We start from the raw sequence: 17,329 nt of genomic DNA, 5'->3' as shown, positions 1-17,329 counted from the left end.
ATGATTAAAGGGAAAAACATAGGCAGGCTGGAACGCCTAATACAAACAGAACTTAACTTCATAAGTAACTGGTGTCATGGGGAAGGTCTGCGGATCAACCCATCAAAAACAAATATGATTACCTTTACCAGGAAAAGAAAATTCCAGCTAGCAAAACCTGTCCTGGAGGGAATCAGCATTAACCAAACAAAGGAAGTGAAGTATCTGGGTTTAATCCTGGATGAAAAGCTCACTTGGAACTCCCATATTAGAAGCAGGACATCCAAAGCAATAATGGCCCTTGGGGCCTGTAAGAGACTTTTTGGATTTAAATGCGGACTTAAACCCAAAATGATATATTGGATTTACGAAAACATAATAAAACCAATGGTCACATATGGTGCCTTAGTGTGGTGGCCGAAGGTAGAACAAACAACAGCTGCAAAAAGGCTACAGAGTCTTCAAAGGTTAGCTTGCTTAAGCATCACGGGAGCAATGAGCTAAGGTTAGCTTGCTTAAGCATCACGGGAGCAATGAGCTCCTGCCCAACACTAGCAATGGAAGTGGTCCTGGGGTACACTCCTCTTGGCCAGGAGGTGATGAGAACAGCTGCGATGAGCGCAATGAAGCTTCTAGGGACAAAGGTAATAAATGCTACCTCCTTAGAAGGCCACATGAAGATATTGGAAAAATTTCCTGAGGCTGAAATGCTAACCAAAGTATCTGATACTATGGTTAAGAAATACTCCTTTGAAAAACCATATACGGTCTCTATCAGAAGTAGGGAGAAATGGATTAAAAGGGAGGCCTACCCTACAAAAGGAGTCCTGAAGTTTTTCACTGATGGTTCACTCCTAGACTCTAGGGCAGGATACGGAATACATGGACCTGGAGTCGACATGGCTGTGCCCATAGGAAGACATGCCACGGTTTTTCAGGCGGAGGTCATGGCAATAGACTCATGTTCCAGAAGACACACAGTTGAGGACAAAAGGATTATCATACCTAATACTTTCTGATAGTCAGGCTGCACTGAAGGCACTGGATACCTGTTCGATTGATTCGAAAGCGGTCTGGGAATGCAGGAATGCTCTAGCAGAGCTGGCAACAAATAACAGAGTAACACTCGGTTGGGTACCGGGTCATGAAGGTATTCATGGGAATGAAAAAGCGGACATCCTCGCCAAAAAGGGAGCAGAATCCACATTGGTGGGGCCTGAGCCAGGTTGTGGGATAGCCTTCTCCAACATTAAAACTCTGGTCAAAGATTGGGAAAAGAGGACAAGACACAAGAATTGGAGTAGAGCCTCAGGTTTAAGAATATCCAAAATGTTTATCTCTCCTTACGCAAAAGGGTGGACAGCTCTCCTAGACCAAAATAAGGAGGATGTAAGACTGATATTAGGAATGTTGACAGGACATGGCCCTCTGAGGAAGCACCTTTTGAAGGTGGGCCTTAGTCAGAGCAGCGAATGTAGACTCTGTGGAGAAGAGGAGGAGTCAGCAGAGCACATTTGGTTGGATTGTCCTGCCATCGTAGAGACAAGGAAAAGATACTTGGGAGCATATCTCCTCAGCCCCAAGGACATTAGAGAACAGGAGCCCTTAAATCTGATTGGTTTTTGCAAAAGCCTTAGTCTTTGAGGGCACAAATTAAAGTAAGGGAGGCGCAAAGGTCCTTTTAGGACTAAGTGCGGGGACAAACTGTCCTCTTCCCTCAGGAAGGAAAAAAAAAATGCTTTGCGATATTGTGTGAGTGGATTATAGTGTCTGTTCACTGTGTAAGTGTATGTACTCATAATGGAGGAAGACGATAATGTTATTGACAATAATTTTTCATCTGATGAAGACAATGAGTCGAGTTCGAACAGTTCTAGGGACAGTGAAGGCGGCGTCCCCCACCCCCAGTAGGCCACCCCACCCCAATACGTGTAATTGATGTACTATCTACGTGTCATTCATGTACTATATCCATGTAATTCGCGAGTGTTTGTGCCGAAACCTAGTGCGTTGCGAGCACATACAACACGAGGACCGGCACCCGGTGTGGATGACGAGCAGACTCGGCACGGACATGACGTCACCCGTTCCGGCCAACGAAGCTTCCGGAATACCTTGGACAACCCACTCGGCTATCCTGACTCCGTTTTGGGTAATTAAAAACAAAAAAAATTCCCGCATTTTCTGTCTGCGGTAATTTTATCATCCACAGTGAATGTATTAAACAGAATAATTGGGAGAGTCAATACAGAACAAGGTCGATGGTACTGATAAAAAGTGCTGAGGTCACAGACAGGATTTGAACCTGCGATATCTCTAACTCAGATACAAAGTCCAATGTTTTAGACTGCTCGTCCATCCTCACTTTCAGTTGTAAATGTCTAATTCTGATTGGTCTCGGTTAAGTGGGTGTTCAGTTTTTGTTGATAGGTTTGGCTGCCTCCTGATGTGTTGGTACTATTGTCTAGCTTTGTCACACTGTGTTTCCTCCAAGACGATAATGTTCCTTTGCAAAAGAAGGGTCAGATTTCAGATTAGATAGAGATGTCTGAAAAATTTATTTTAGAAAGGTCCTGGCAGCCTCTTCTTGTTTTGTCAGTTTAAATAAAGTTCCACATAGTGAGCTTTATCTTGCTTATGTATACCTGTTTTTTTTTTTTTTTTTAGTTTTTCTTGTAGTTTAAGAAATGTTTAGAGTAATAAAGTTGTTTATTTTAAAGGCATCCTTTCTAAAGACTACTCCTGTTTTTGGGATACAAATTGAGCATTTTTCCACTGAGCTCACAGTTTTGAGAGCTTAATTTCTTGTAAGAGGGGATTTTTTTCTTCTTCAAACTGAGAGATACAGTAGTTTTTCAGGCATTTTTCTGTTTTTAGTTTTTCTGGTAACAAAACTAATTTTTCATGTGTAAGCTTTTGTTTTTTTTTTCTGTCAGATCTTTGATGGCATTCTCAACATTTTTTATATTATCTTCTAATTCGAGTTGATAAAAAAAACTCTCAGCTCTAGTAACAGGAAGCTTTTGCTTTAGCACCTGTTTTCTGCCAAAAGCACACATCCAACTTATGCTGCTAGAGTCAAAGTTGTTTCGTGGTCTAGATTATTTGCTATAGACTAACTATTGACTATTTAGTTGTCGAGTTCCTCTATTTCTGATGGAATTCATGTCAAAATGCAATTTCTTCTTTAGTCAGCTTATTGAGTTACTTGTCAGTCCAGTTCAGGAATTTAGAGCGAAACCACTCTTCAACTGTGCACACACCATAAGGGTATTCAGATTATGAGTTTAGTTTGTTTGTATTCAACACATTAGTTTCAAGTTATTAACCTGTTGACGAGTGCAGCAAAACATATCCCAAATGAGTGCGCACGGCATTTGCCGTTTGGTCCCGTATGAGGGAGCACGGCATTTTCCGTTGTAGATTAATGACTGTCAGTTCGTTCTCACTGACTTACTGTGACGTCTAGCGGAGATTTTCGGAACTTTTCAGTTGTTCCTAATAGTGTTGCTGTACAGTGTTGCTAGTCCTGTATCGTGGTGGCACCTGGTGATAACTTTTAAAACTATTTTACGGAGGAGGGACACAAGACCTGCTACGCCTCCAAGGTCGCCATTTTATAAGGCCACTCCCCCAGAATGACACAAAGAAGCGTAAACTACTCAGGCAGTGCTAAGTGTGCAATTACACCACTTGAACTGGACAAAGAAGAAAAGAAACCAGCTATGAATGTTCAACATGTGAGGTCGTCCTTTGTATAAATCCTTGTTTTGAGCAGTATCACACACTAGCAAAGTTTTAAGACGAAATTATTGCTTTTAACAATCTAAAATGTATTTTTATATACATTTAAACTATAATAAACAAGTTTATTAACATTTAAAAGTTTTTTTTTTATTTTACTCCCTAAAAGTCTGTCACTGGTCAATGAAGCACTCAGTATGGACCGTCATAGAGGCACGGCAAATGCCATGCGCACTCGTCAACAGGTTAACCAATTTTTGATTTTCAATAAGGCAATTTATTATTAAAAAGACTTAATTTTGGTAAGGTTGTGTGGCTGGTTCCAGTCGTTATCTGTTTTTAATGTCCAGGCCAATTGTAGGTAGTATAATTTTACTTGATTAATGTGCAAGTAGTTTTAGCTTTCGTTATAAAAAATTATTTTTAACACAACATTTTAATTACATTATGCACTTTTGAGGGACTTTTTTACAAGGAAGATTTTTAGTTCGTTATTGGAATTTCTTGGAGTTATATTTTTACCCTAAAATATTGGTAATTTCTGAGGAAATCTAGTGTTATGGCAACCCTAAGCAGATTCAGAAAATCTACTATAAAAATATGCATAGAAAGAGACAAGAAACACGTGTTGCGAAGAATAGGTTTCTTTAACTTTTCGATCTCATACTGACATAAACATTGATAAAAAAGATAATTTGGTTATTTTTGGAATGAAAACAGAACTGAGACAGTTTCATGCACAAGTTTAAACTACATTGTTTGTTCATTCTTTCCTCTATTATAAGACTTACTTGTTTCAACATAGCAGAGAATTGGACACTGGATCTCGTACAGACTTGGTTAGCTTCACCCTCCTGCAAGTCACTTGTATTGCAATAGCGCTCAATACGGTCGAGACAGGACTCCAAGTTGAAGGAGTGTTTGTTCTTCATGAGCAGCTCCTGACCACGCTGAGAAGTGATACTCATAACGGAGAAACTATGAGCCAACCTCTTCTTGTGATCTATCTTGTGGTAAACTCGTTCTTTTACTGTTTCTTTGTTCTTCGGAATCATATCAAACTTGGATAGAAAGTATTCCTGTAAAGATGAATCAGATAAGAATGACATAATTAACCTGATGTTAGTCCTTACTAGTTTTGAGTTGTGCTATGTTGATATACGGTATTACTCAATTATTGTTATCCTCTATTATCTCTGTCCATTCAATAAAAGTACTAAAGAACAGACTCATACAATGTTCACTTGGTCAGACATTTCACCCGATTTGGTTGGTTTAGGCTGGTTTGGAAAGCAACTGGAACATCGTTTGTTGTCGACAAATAAAGCAACCAAGAATATAAGTTCGATTATTTTACAACACCATATTTGTACATGTAGACAATACGTTTGTGACCTTCAACTTCATTGGTTAACAAACTTCTCAACAAGAGATGGGACATGAATGTAATTTCTGTCTAGTAAAAATAAAGAATGGATAAATGAGGAATAAAAATAATGATTAAAGAAAGAGATATTCTATTTGAAAACTGGTAAGCTGATCCACTCAACTTAAAGAACAAGAGGAATTATGCCAATTTTAGAAATATAGTGAACATTAGAATCAGATCTGCTAAGAACACACATTACTTAAGTTATTTTAACAGTTTCAAATAACACAAGGAAAATCTGAGAGGGAATAAATAAGATAACGGGTAGAACACAAGTAAACTAGTTCATTTTCGGATTTAAAAAAAATGGTAAACTTAAATATGCCCATATGTGAGATTGCAAATCAATTTTATGAATAGTTCATAAAAGGAGTAATGGAAATAAAGCGTACATGTGACTGGAAAATAGACAGAAAAAGTTATTCTCCTGATTGTGCAGGAATACGAGTAGAATCTTCTCTTCAAAAGACTACAAAAAGTAAAAGTAAAACAAGTGCTCTAAAAGTAAAAAATCATTGGGACCAAATGGAATAAAGTATAGAGACTTAAAAATGCCCAGTCTGGGACTGTTAGGACTGCTGGAAAGGACCATTAACTTGTCCTTAAAAACAGGAGTTTTTCCTGAGTATTTGAAAACAGCAAAATGGTAAATGCATCATTTAACTACAAAATTTATCTGATTTACAAAAGAAAATGCTTGAAAAGTATATTAAAAAACAACAGAAAACAATTAAATTTGGGAAAGACCAAAAATGTAAAGAAAATCTTAAATCTTAAGGAACTTGAGGTTAAAGGAACTTCTAATTAAACAGGCTGATAATAATATCTCCGGGCAACATAGAAAATCCCTTGAGATAGTGCTGATTAGTAAAATATATATGAAACTTAAAGGACTGGATCACTAATGCTTGAGAGCTAAAAATATTTGAAACTCACCTAACCGTATTATTCTATGTGAACAAAGAATTAAAATTCCCAAAACGAAGAGGAAGAAAATAAAACCTGTCTGTTCTATCTATTCTGACTCAAAAACTTTAGAATATTTTAAAGTGCGCAAACTTTTACGTTAATTATACAGAAAAACATCACTCACTAGTATGACAAGAAACTGAACAACTGTTTCTGTTAATGACCATGCATCCAAATCCAACCAATCAGGTAATGCAAGTCAAAATGCCCAAAGATGTTGCCCAAGACATGCAATAACAAATAGGACTGAAATAACAAAGGAAAAACTATGAATATTTACCATGGAGGTACAAATGATGAATAAACTTCACCACGTACATAAAAACTGTGGCCGAAATGATGATAAACAGAAATGAGTACCTAAAACCTCTTAAATTACCTTCAAATGCAGTTGGTAGACCTATCCTTCCCACTAAAATTCTCTTGTGAATCTGCACAATCCTGTTATATCCTCCTCTTATACCCATCCCTCCTTAGTTTGTTATTTTCCCCCACCCAAAAACCCTAATTCCTCCCAGTCTTCTAGATTGAAATGTTACCCCAATTACAACACTTTAATAATTTTTGTGTAATATAAGGTTTGCACCATTTAAAAATTCTTTTTAGAAATGAAATATACTGTTTTAAGAAATAGTAATTGGCAAAATCTTAAACCGACAAATTAATAAAGGATTGCATGTTTTAAGATTTATCTAGGGCTTTTGAAGTTATTGAATTAAAGACAATGATGGTTGTATTATAAAGTATATGAATATTAAATAAACAGCAACTATGGTTTGAATTCTGTTTATAAAACAAAAATTTCAACGAACACAAAACAAAAACTGATAAAACAGTTACTTCTTCAGCTAAACCACAAATAATCAAAGGAAGATTTGAACAATGAGTTAATACTGTGAAGGAAACAGGATTTTTCCGGACATTTGTCTGTGTTGTAAAGGTGGTTTTAATTAATTTGTTTTAATTGATTTTCTATTTATTTAATTTATTGCAATTGTATGTTGGTAAGAAGGAAAAACTGTACTGGTTTTTGCGCTTTTCAACCAAACTGCAACTTGGAATCTTCATAACTTTGAAACAATCCGAAAAAGACCAAATTGCTGTACAAAATAGTTATAAAGTGTTTTAGTATGTAATTTTATAATTATATGAATAAGAGTGTATGAAAAGACCAGTGAATTAAAGTAAATAAATGGCAGTGGCTTCATAAACTTAAAGCGATAGCTTGACAAAATACTCAGACAGTGACTATTCAGAGTAATATGTTACCAAAACAGATCAAATGTAAATATTTGAAAATGGCTTTATAGAAAACAATGCATTTTTAAGGAGGTCTAAAGCACTTATGAGAGAAGATAATATGGGAAATGATAAAATATATTTAAACAATATTTAACTTATTACGGCTTATGCTTATAAGATTATAATAAATTATAATCACAATGAAAATGGTTACCATATTTAATTTTACTTCTATTATATCATATTTTTACATTAATATAACTTTACTTTGAAAACATTATGTAGTAACAATTAATAAACTATACGACTTTTTTATACTGTGTGATTTTTATTTACAGAGATTTTTTCACCGCAGAAACAAGAGAAATTTAAGAACCTATTCATCTTCAGATGAAGAAACTGAAGTAAGCTTCAAGAACGTAAGTTTCAATATGCAACATTCTAATTAATACTAATTTGGATCCTGAGTAGTATTGTTGCACCAGTCTAGGTGAACCAAACTGTTGCAACGGCTGGTTTTTAAGTAGGAGGTTGATTAGTCTGGGTGATCCCCAATGGATTGGGAAAAGTACTTCCCGAGAGGTATCTCTAACTTTCTAATCTTTATTGGATCCTTTGTCATAATTGCACATTGCATTCCTAATTGATTTAGAACACAAACGACCATTTAAAACTCAATTTTCAATTTCAAATCCTCTAGCCATTTCCAGTAATAAATATTACAAAATGTGAAGGAACTATTAAAAGAAAGTTTGATGGCACCATTGAAAATGATACAATACAAACAAACCTGGTCGATCATATCGGGTTCTGGATCTTCTTGTGGAAAATCCTGGAAGCGTCGTCGAGCCTGCCGCTTGGATGGTCGATCTTCTCCCTCCGCCCTCTTCCTTTTGTAAGAGGGCCCCGGTTGATTCTGCAACACATTTGCAATTGGTATAATAGAACAATACATAGGTTATTTGCCATCATTATATGTTACAGAAATACTGTAGATCACTACGTTTCAAGGATAAAATCTCCACACACACACACACGCACACATGCACGCACACACCATTAAATTGAGGTTCAGGACCAAAACAGACCAGAGGCATCTAACCTTCACCCTCCACCTCACGATCATCGCCTTTCTTTTCTCTGTTTCAGATAACATGTGATGATATTGCAAAAAATGTAGTCATTGATTTCTCGCATCTTCCATCTTCCCAGGTTTTGAAAATTCAAAGTACGGAAAAAACGCGTTTTAGCAATCGGTAATTTTTGTACTGTCGATCAGCCGATAATTAATGATGTGGCGGATGTCTTCAGATTCGAATGTTAAATCCCGACGATCAATTCTCAAATCCGAATCTTTGTTAAAGATTCAGTGGATTTGAGATATGAGATTCACCTTTGACCCATCACTACAGTAGAAAATAAATATCAAAAATCAAGATTTTGGACTTGTGTCAATAATATAGAACTGAAAGAAATAAAGAGAATTGTGAATAATTGTTAACTATCTCTGTGCCATGTATCCTTAGGCACAGGATGCTTCACACCATGGGATTGGAGGGCCCCAGTAAATATTCATGGTGAATAAAAAGTCAGGACTCTCCCCTCTATTTTGTTCTAAAGTTTACATAATGAGATAGATATCCTTTGGGTAGTGGTATAATGTGAAAAGGAAGTTTCATTTGGTGATTTGAAAATTTTTTTGTCCCCCCAAAAGTGTGGGGTTTTAGGGGCAACTCAAAAATGTTAAATGTAAATCCCTCGAACGTAATCCCTCATTTTGAAGAGCATAAAAACTTGGTGAAAACGAAAGATCGCTACCCATTTCCCATACAAAATACTAGGCCACCAAAATTGTTAATTAAGTCTTTACGCTTACATTTTTGATGTTGTGGTTATAGTCTACGTGAAAAACAACGATCTATTGGTCGTTTGTGTTCTAAATCAATTAGGAATGCAATGTGCAATTATGACAAAGGATCCAATAAAGATTAGAAAGTTAGAGATACCTCTCGGGAAGTACTTTTCCCAATCCATTGGGGATCACCCAGACTAATCAACCTCCTACTTATAAACCAGCCATTGCAACAGTTGGGTTCACCTAGACTGGTGCAACAATACTACTCAGGATCCAAATTAGTATTAATTAGAATGTTGCATATTGAAACTTACGTTCTTGAAGCTTACTTCAGTTTCTTCATCTGAAGATGAATAGGTCCTTAAATTTCTCTTGTTTCTGCGGTGAATAAATCTCTGTAAATAAAAATCACACAGTATAAAAAAAGTCGTATAGTTTATTAATTGTTACTACATAATGTTTTCAAAGTAAAGTTATATTAATGTAAAAATATGATATAATAGAAGTAAAATTAAATATGGTAACATTTTCATTGTGATTATAATTTATTATAATCTTATAAGCATAAGCCGTAATAAGTTAAATATTGTTTAAATATATTTTATCATTTCCCATATTATCTTCTCTCATAAGTGCTTTAGACCTCCTTAAAAATGCATTGTTTTCTATAAAGCCATTTTCAAATATTTACATTTGATCTGTTTTGGTAACATATTAATCTGAATAGTCACTGTCTTGAGTATTTTGTCAAGCTATCGCTTTAAGTTTATGAAGCCACTGCCATTTATTTACTTTAATTCACTGGTCTATTCATACACTCTTATTCTATATATTTTATGTTAAATAGAAGATTTAGCCATCACTCTAGGAAAAATTGTGTGTTAATTTCCTCCACACAGGCTTTGCCTTGGAGGTTAGTTATTTTCTCTATTAGAATGTATATTTATATTTGTATTTCTATTGTACATTAGTAGATATTATGGTAATATTGGATGTAAACATGGTTTCTGTACAATTCTGTAATGTATTTTGAGAAAATAAATCATTATTATTATTCATATAATTATAAAATTACATACTAAAACACTTTATAACTATTTTGTACAGCAATTTGGTCTTTTTCGGACTGTTTCGAAGTTATGAAGATTCAAAGTTGCAGTTTGGTTGAAAAGCGCAAAAACCAGTACAGTTTTTCCATCTTACCGACATACAACTGAAAGATTTTATTTGTAAATCACATGCTTTATATGTTTAAACGCAGAAATAAACAAGCTAAATTGTAGTATAACTCCCGTAATTTTAGCTTTAGTAGTTAGTTTGTAGTTAACGTTCTAGTAACTACGACTCAGGCTTGCATCAACTGGTATGCAGGGCTAAGGTGCTGGCGGCAAAAGAAAAAGCCATAGGTGTCTTTCTGGATATCGAAGGAGCTTTTGACAATACAGGCACTCAGGCAATTGTCAATGCGATTGATTGATTGACTTTCTATAAAGCTATAGGGATTTTTAGATAAACCAATGTGCCCTCGATAGCATGACTACACAGACCTCTACACGAACCTCTACTACAAGAGCCCCTCAATAACAAGAGTGCTTCCCAAATTCCCTTGAGACTCCTGCTAACAAAGTTCTACTATATCTTAAAACTTACTTACTTTGTTTGAGGCACCCCGTCTTGCACAATTGCCCCAGTCATCGTAGTGCTGTAAAAAAAAAGATACTTTAATTTGATTACATTTGCGTCGTTTACATTGTTTCATCAATGTTGGCCAATCCAAGGGTCAATTAGAAAAGAAAAAGTATATCAATGATAGATCAGTAGCAGCAACTAACTGAATACTCATCCAACAAAGAGCCATCCAGCAAGTAAATTTTATAGAGCTTAATTAGAAAATATTAGCTCAATGTAACTAGTAGGTATTATTTCTATTCGTTGAGGTCTACTAATTAATCAGCAGCATAAAACATTTTACATATCTTGAAAGATTGGCACACAATGTAAAATAGTGTACAATCTCATTTATCCAGATTAATTGAGATCAGAAGTGATCCGGATGAACGAAAATCTGGATCAACTGTGAATACAGTGAAACAAGGTAATAAAAAATTTATTTCTTATATAGATAACAGTAAAAGATAGCCAATTTCTTTTCTTGTTTCACACAGATTAATTACAGAGAAAACAAATAAAAAGAAATGTTATTTCTTGTTTTGTATAAAATTCAGTTAGTTTACTGTAGACTCCTTCTAGTTCGGCCACCTCGGGACCGGACCCTCGACTGAATTTAAAAAAAACGGCCGGACGAACCTGCATTTTTAAAAATAACCTATACAATCACATCAGAACTAAATACGAACTCTAGATGGTTTTAATAATCAAGTACAGCCAGGACCGTACTCATCTTTGGCAGACCCTGGAAAAGATATTCAGCCCTGTCATGCTTCGCCACTGCGCTGAATGTCGACATGGTCCTTCAAATAGAAATGTGGCGGGGCCCAGCTTGACTCCCCTGAGGGTCCAGAACCCGTTAAAATTGTCTGAATAAACGAGCCTGAGTACAGCATACTCACACAAACGGTAGTGTTGTTGTACTGTCATCCTGTACTGTCAGACAACAGTAATAAATACCTAATGAATAAAACTCATAAAAAATATAGGAGATATCCTACTGACACCTTATATCAAGAAACCGCTATTCTGTCAATCCGTAAAATCTTCATAAAAACAATCATCACCCATATTTATAACAACTTTTCAACAATCTTCTCAACAACTTCACATTCTCATAATACTCGATATGCATGGAATATTGGAGCTGTTCCAATGCAAATTAGTAAATCCATAACATCAACTAACTCTTTCTACATATCCCATCTTCTATTTAGAAATCTTTTTCAATATTTTCCTGATCACCAAATTTTTGATTTACCATCTTGTCTTTACGTGTAAGAAACGCTCAAAGGAATGGTTATCTACAGGTTGAATACAGACGGGACTACTCCTAATATTGGCCCTTCCCTCCTTATCTAACCTGTTACTCCACTACCGACAATTAAGAATGGTTTTATAGTAGCTCTCAGTATAATTTATTTATTTAACTTTACTGAATTCACTTTAATCCTCCGCAAGTAACCATTATATATAAGTTTATACTCTGGCATTTCTTCTTGATTCTGGAAGTACACCATTCTAGATTTTATTACTTTTAATTATTCAGTTAGATTGACAGTAGTACAATATTTAATGAAGTGTGAGTGTGTGTGGGCGCATATGCGTGCGTACCAAGTAGGTTCGCATGATTTTATATTTAATAATGACAACCACAAATTACAATCCGTCCACGATTTCATGGCAGCAACTCGAGCCTACGCACAGGCTTTCTACATAGTGACCCATGAAGGCTTATTTCCTAGGTCACTAATTTATTAATACCTAATGAGTTCTTTTTGAAATAAATTAACTGCTATTATTAACGAATGTACTACTAGTTATATGAATTGATTCCCTAATTGTATGTTATTAACTAAGCTTAAAATTACTACTTAATTTTTACATCGTTAAATTTAATTAATTATTTATGGAGTTTGAATTTTAGTTTGTACGCTGTTTCATGTACCACAATTGGAAATAAATATGATTCAATTCAATTCATCATGAATTCTGAACTGCAGTTTTATAAAACATGTTTTCCTACAGACACTTAACACAGTGAAACAGGAAACATATTAGGCATGCAACAAGCAAAATCGATCCGTGGGAAACAGTCCCGTGGACGGTTCATTATTTCCAAGAAGTCGAACGGTTTATCCGGCAACCAAAACAACCAAGGTGGAACCAGAGGGAGTCTATAGTATTTTGTTCAACATTGGTTCATTGCTTCCAGGAAGTACAATCAAACAGGTTTATCAAGGCCATAATTTCAGCTTGGACTGTCATCCGAAACAAACAATTAGTCCTTTGGCTGTACCGTGGCATCAGTATGGGTCACGACACCTTACTATGTTTGGACATTTTTTTTGTTTTTATGGTGAAGAAGTCTCTGTAACATACAATCACACAGTATAAAAAAATGTTAAATAGTATTTTTATTACTTGTTACTACATAATGTTTTCAAAGAAAAGTTATATTAATGTAAAAATATAATATAATAGAAGGCCGTTTGAAGGTGTGTGTGTGTGTGTGTGTTTGTTTTATTACAATTCTAATGGAACTTTTTCAAAGAAATCTGTTGACAGGAGCAAAAAACATTATTGTCAGTTCAGAGACATCAGCTGTTCTCACACGTTTGTTGCTCCTAGCTTGTGTAATCATATCTTTAAAGTGGTCATGCTCGCTCATGTGTTAACGGGTTTCGTTGAAAAAGGCACTGTTACAATTGTAATACAAGTTACTATATGGTTGGTACCTTGTAAATTTCTAATAATTATACTGGTTTTTATGTAATTTGTCTTTAAACATTTTCAACAAGCACCATTTTGTCAATATTAAAGCGAATAACAGTTTTTTTCCCTTATTTGTCATAACCTATGTGCAAAGTCTGGTATCTGTAGCTTTACTAGTTCTAGACATTTTATTATAAGAAATACAAAATGGCGGCTGGCAGCTAAACAATACATTTCTCTACCTATGTTTATAGGACAACACAGAGGTTGTATTGAAAATAAAATATTACTTACAAGATTTTCCTTGCGGCACTTCACTAGCATTACTCCGTCCGCATTGTTGATCATGATTGATTTTCCATCATCGGAGTACACATAAGTTAAGCTGCCAGGTGGCGACTCCGCCAGTGAAGCAGAGAACTTGAGAATGTATTCACAGTCAAAAAAAGTGTAGCATCTACAGATGAGACTCTTCATTATTGTGTACCTCTATTAAACATAACAACAAATTTTCATGTAAGTGAAATCTGCATACTAAAAGATGAAGATGACAATTTCTTCACATAAACAGCATCAAAACGGTAGCATTAGCCAATATTTATAACAAATTTGATCAATTGCATACAAGAAAAAAAAAACGCAAAAATAATTATTAAGACTTTATCTAAGAGAGGACATGGCAAATGACAAATGAAAAACTGAAATTTTATTGATTTTATATCACAGTTTAATTAATTATTTTAGATTTATCTACATGTACAGAATAAACAATTTCTTAGTTACTTTTCATTGAATTTTAACAAACAAGGTATCAAAATTACAGCTTTTTTTAGATTTCAACGTGTTTTGTCATTTCTTTTTTCTTTCATGTCAGTTTAAAATTTAAAAATAAATAATTTTTATACTGAAAAAACTTTGAGATCAAAATGTTTTATATGGATTGTTTATTCTCAAATGCCAGCATACCGATTTGTTGTTATTTTTGTAAGTATTATAAAATTTCAATTGCAAATAAATTGAGTTTAATTGAGGAACATGTGGAAAACGTTATAAAGTTCTTCTATGTAGAAAACTGATAAATTCTTAAAATAATATTGCCTGACATGGTTTTAAGTTTTAAATCTCCCTGAATGTACTGGTGAAGAGTTAAAAAAATTGTACTCACTAATGGAAACATGTTAATTTTAATACTACAAAGATCAGTTATGAATTTTTAAAATCTAAACAAAAATTGGACTTACATTTTGTTCTGTGAGTGGGAACTTGAACTGGACGTCTTCAGGCCACCAGGCTGGAGTTGGACATCCAATTATGTCGATGGCCATTTCCTGGCTTGATTTATCAACATCACGCCCCAAAGAGCACAATATCATGAACGGAAGAAACGTATCTAATTCCTCCTGTAAAACATCATAAACATAGTCTCTAATAGATGACTCTAATAGAGACATAGTCTCTAGAAGGTGTCATCTACTGGTGCCACGGTACAGCCAAAGAACTGATGGTTTATTTTTTATGATAGTCCAAGCTGAAATTATGGCGTTCAGACAACAATGAAAATGCAGTTCAGAATTCATGATGAATTGAATTGAATTGAATCATAATTTATTTCCAATTGTGGTACATAAAACATTGTACCAACTAAAATTCAAACTCCATAAAAAATAAACTAAATGTAACAATGTAAAAATTAAGTAATAATTAGTTTAGTTAATAACATACAATTAAGGAATCAATTTATATAACTAGTTGTACATTCGTTGATAGTAGCAGTTAATTTATTTTTAAAAGTTGAACTCATTAGTTATTAATATAAAATATTAGTGACCTTGGAAATAATTCTACATGGGCCTGTAGAAAGTCTGTGCATAGGCTCGAGTTGCTGCCATGAAATCGTGACTAATATGTTATGTGCCTAATATGTTTCCTGTTGTAGTGTTAAATGTCTGCAGGAAAACACGTTTTACTGAATACTACACAAACGCACACAGTAGGGTTATGTTATTGTTGTAAAAAGAGTTTCTCCAATCTATCCATATATTTCCCAGTTTAAAAGAGAAATATGCCCTAAAATATTACTTTGTAAAGATGTTGATTTTACACCTTACTTTTGTAATGGTTTTCAAAACAGGTCACAGATTTTTTGCTTCAAAGTTCCAGTGACTCCTCAGCATTAGACACTCTTGTAATCGTCAAAATTTTATATTCCTTCCAGTATTCAGAAGATGCACGACAAGTTTTGTATACCTTCTGGAACACCGCAATATACATCGCACATATGGCCTATCATTATTTTAACTTTGACTGAACTACTTGTAACTTTGTCCTAGTAAATATTAGCTTTTAACTAACTTTTAAACATACTATTGTATTTATATTTGTAAGCATATTTTGACAATCACATTATTTATAAACAAAACTTACTGTTAAAAACTGTTCATTTTATCGATAATAGGATATAGAACATTATTTTGTTTGTACAGAAAAGTCAGGGTATGTTTTCCAGCCACTTTGCTAGACACCTTGTATGGTCTAATTTGTGGTGGTGTATGGTAGTCAATAGTTGACATAATTTGTTATTGTCTTTGAAAGAAATATCATACTTATGTGTTTCTTTTACAACTATAAATAGCTCTTCTATTTTAATTTTGTAATAGAGGTGATAATAAGTGTTACAGGTCAGTTCATTTACTTCTTCGAATCCCCCACTTATTAAAAATAAATTTAAATTTACACAAATAATGTCGTGGTAAAATGTTTAATGTTTTTTTTAAAATAAAAAATAGGTAGAACCTAATTAAATAAAAAAGAGATTTTAATGTAAAACATACATTTTTAACATTATCTAGTCTTGGAATAGACTCACGAGGACTAGAATTTGAAGTTCGCTCGTCCCGGAATTTTCAAGATATGTACTTGATAAATGCAGGAATTGTACAGGAATTTCATGATTGAAATTGGCTGGACACACTGAAACCTCACCTTAGCATGATTTAGAAATGCCCTATACACGTGTCTCCACCTTTTTAAAGCAATCGCTTCACAGTTACAAATGATGTGTATAGCAGTCTTCCTGGACTCAGTGCACCAGTAATGTATCTCTGAATCAGAGAAACTCATCTTAAACAGGTTAAGTGGGCAAGTCCAGTCAACAGGCTAGAGAACAATCTCATGTCCGATGTACTGAGTCCAAGAGTAGCTTTGCTGTCTATTGACAAGGTGGTCTATGACAGTGACATCCATTTTGTGACATTGCTACTGACTTGACAATTAATTATCTAAGTCACAGAAAGATCCAGGCCTACGAGTTGTGACATAGCACCAGTCCTCACCAACTTGTCCGTCATCTAATTTTTCGCAATCCCTCATGTCTCGATAACCACATCTGAGTAACTTTGGTACAGGTATCCAGGCTTTTTGAGTAATAATAGGCAGTCCCAGACCAATAATCAAATCAGTTGATTATTGGTTCATCCTAAATTCTTTTCAAGAACAAAAATTCCCTGGTAGTGCAAGATTGTATCTATATTGAATCACATTTCAAAGAATTTTACTGTAAATTAATCCATATATTTCTAATTCATTTTGTAATGAAAATATATAAATGCAGACTGTTTCCAGTCTGATCATGAATGAGAGCCCAAAATTTTAACCATTACATGGTCATACATAACCAATCCTAAAATGGTTCATAGTGTTTTATACTGAACTATGACTATGAATTCTAG

The 17,329-nt window shown here is 34.5% G+C and overlaps 1 protein-coding gene across 8 annotated transcripts in view; it reads right to left on the bottom strand.

The window, feature by feature from the left end:
• Nucleotides 1-17,329, bottom strand: part of LOC124368848 — a 60,501-nt gene that overhangs the window by 27,236 nt on the left and 15,936 nt on the right. For 5 of the 8 annotated variants that reach the window (XM_046826290.1, XM_046826289.1, XM_046826286.1 and 2 more), the window contains exons 3-8: nt 14,843-15,001; nt 13,896-14,090; nt 10,873-10,920; nt 9,533-9,613; nt 8,154-8,279; nt 4,515-4,802 (exon numbers count right to left, since the gene is read on the bottom strand). In XM_046826290.1, the coding sequence (XP_046682246.1) occupies nt 4,515-4,802; nt 8,154-8,279; nt 9,533-9,613; nt 10,873-10,920; nt 13,896-14,090; nt 14,843-15,001 (897 nt within the window). The remainder of the gene's footprint in view (nt 1-4,514; nt 4,803-8,153; nt 8,280-9,532; nt 9,614-10,872; nt 10,921-13,895; nt 14,091-14,842; nt 15,002-17,329) is intronic. The other 3 variants (XM_046826293.1, XM_046826294.1, XM_046826292.1) reach the window with 2 other exon arrangements.

This window comes from Homalodisca vitripennis, chromosome X (genome assembly GCF_021130785.1).
Source record: "Homalodisca vitripennis isolate AUS2020 chromosome X, UT_GWSS_2.1, whole genome shotgun sequence".
Taxonomy (NCBI): Eukaryota; Metazoa; Arthropoda; class Insecta; order Hemiptera; family Cicadellidae; genus Homalodisca; species Homalodisca vitripennis.
This window is presented reverse-complemented; position numbering and strand designations above follow the sequence as displayed.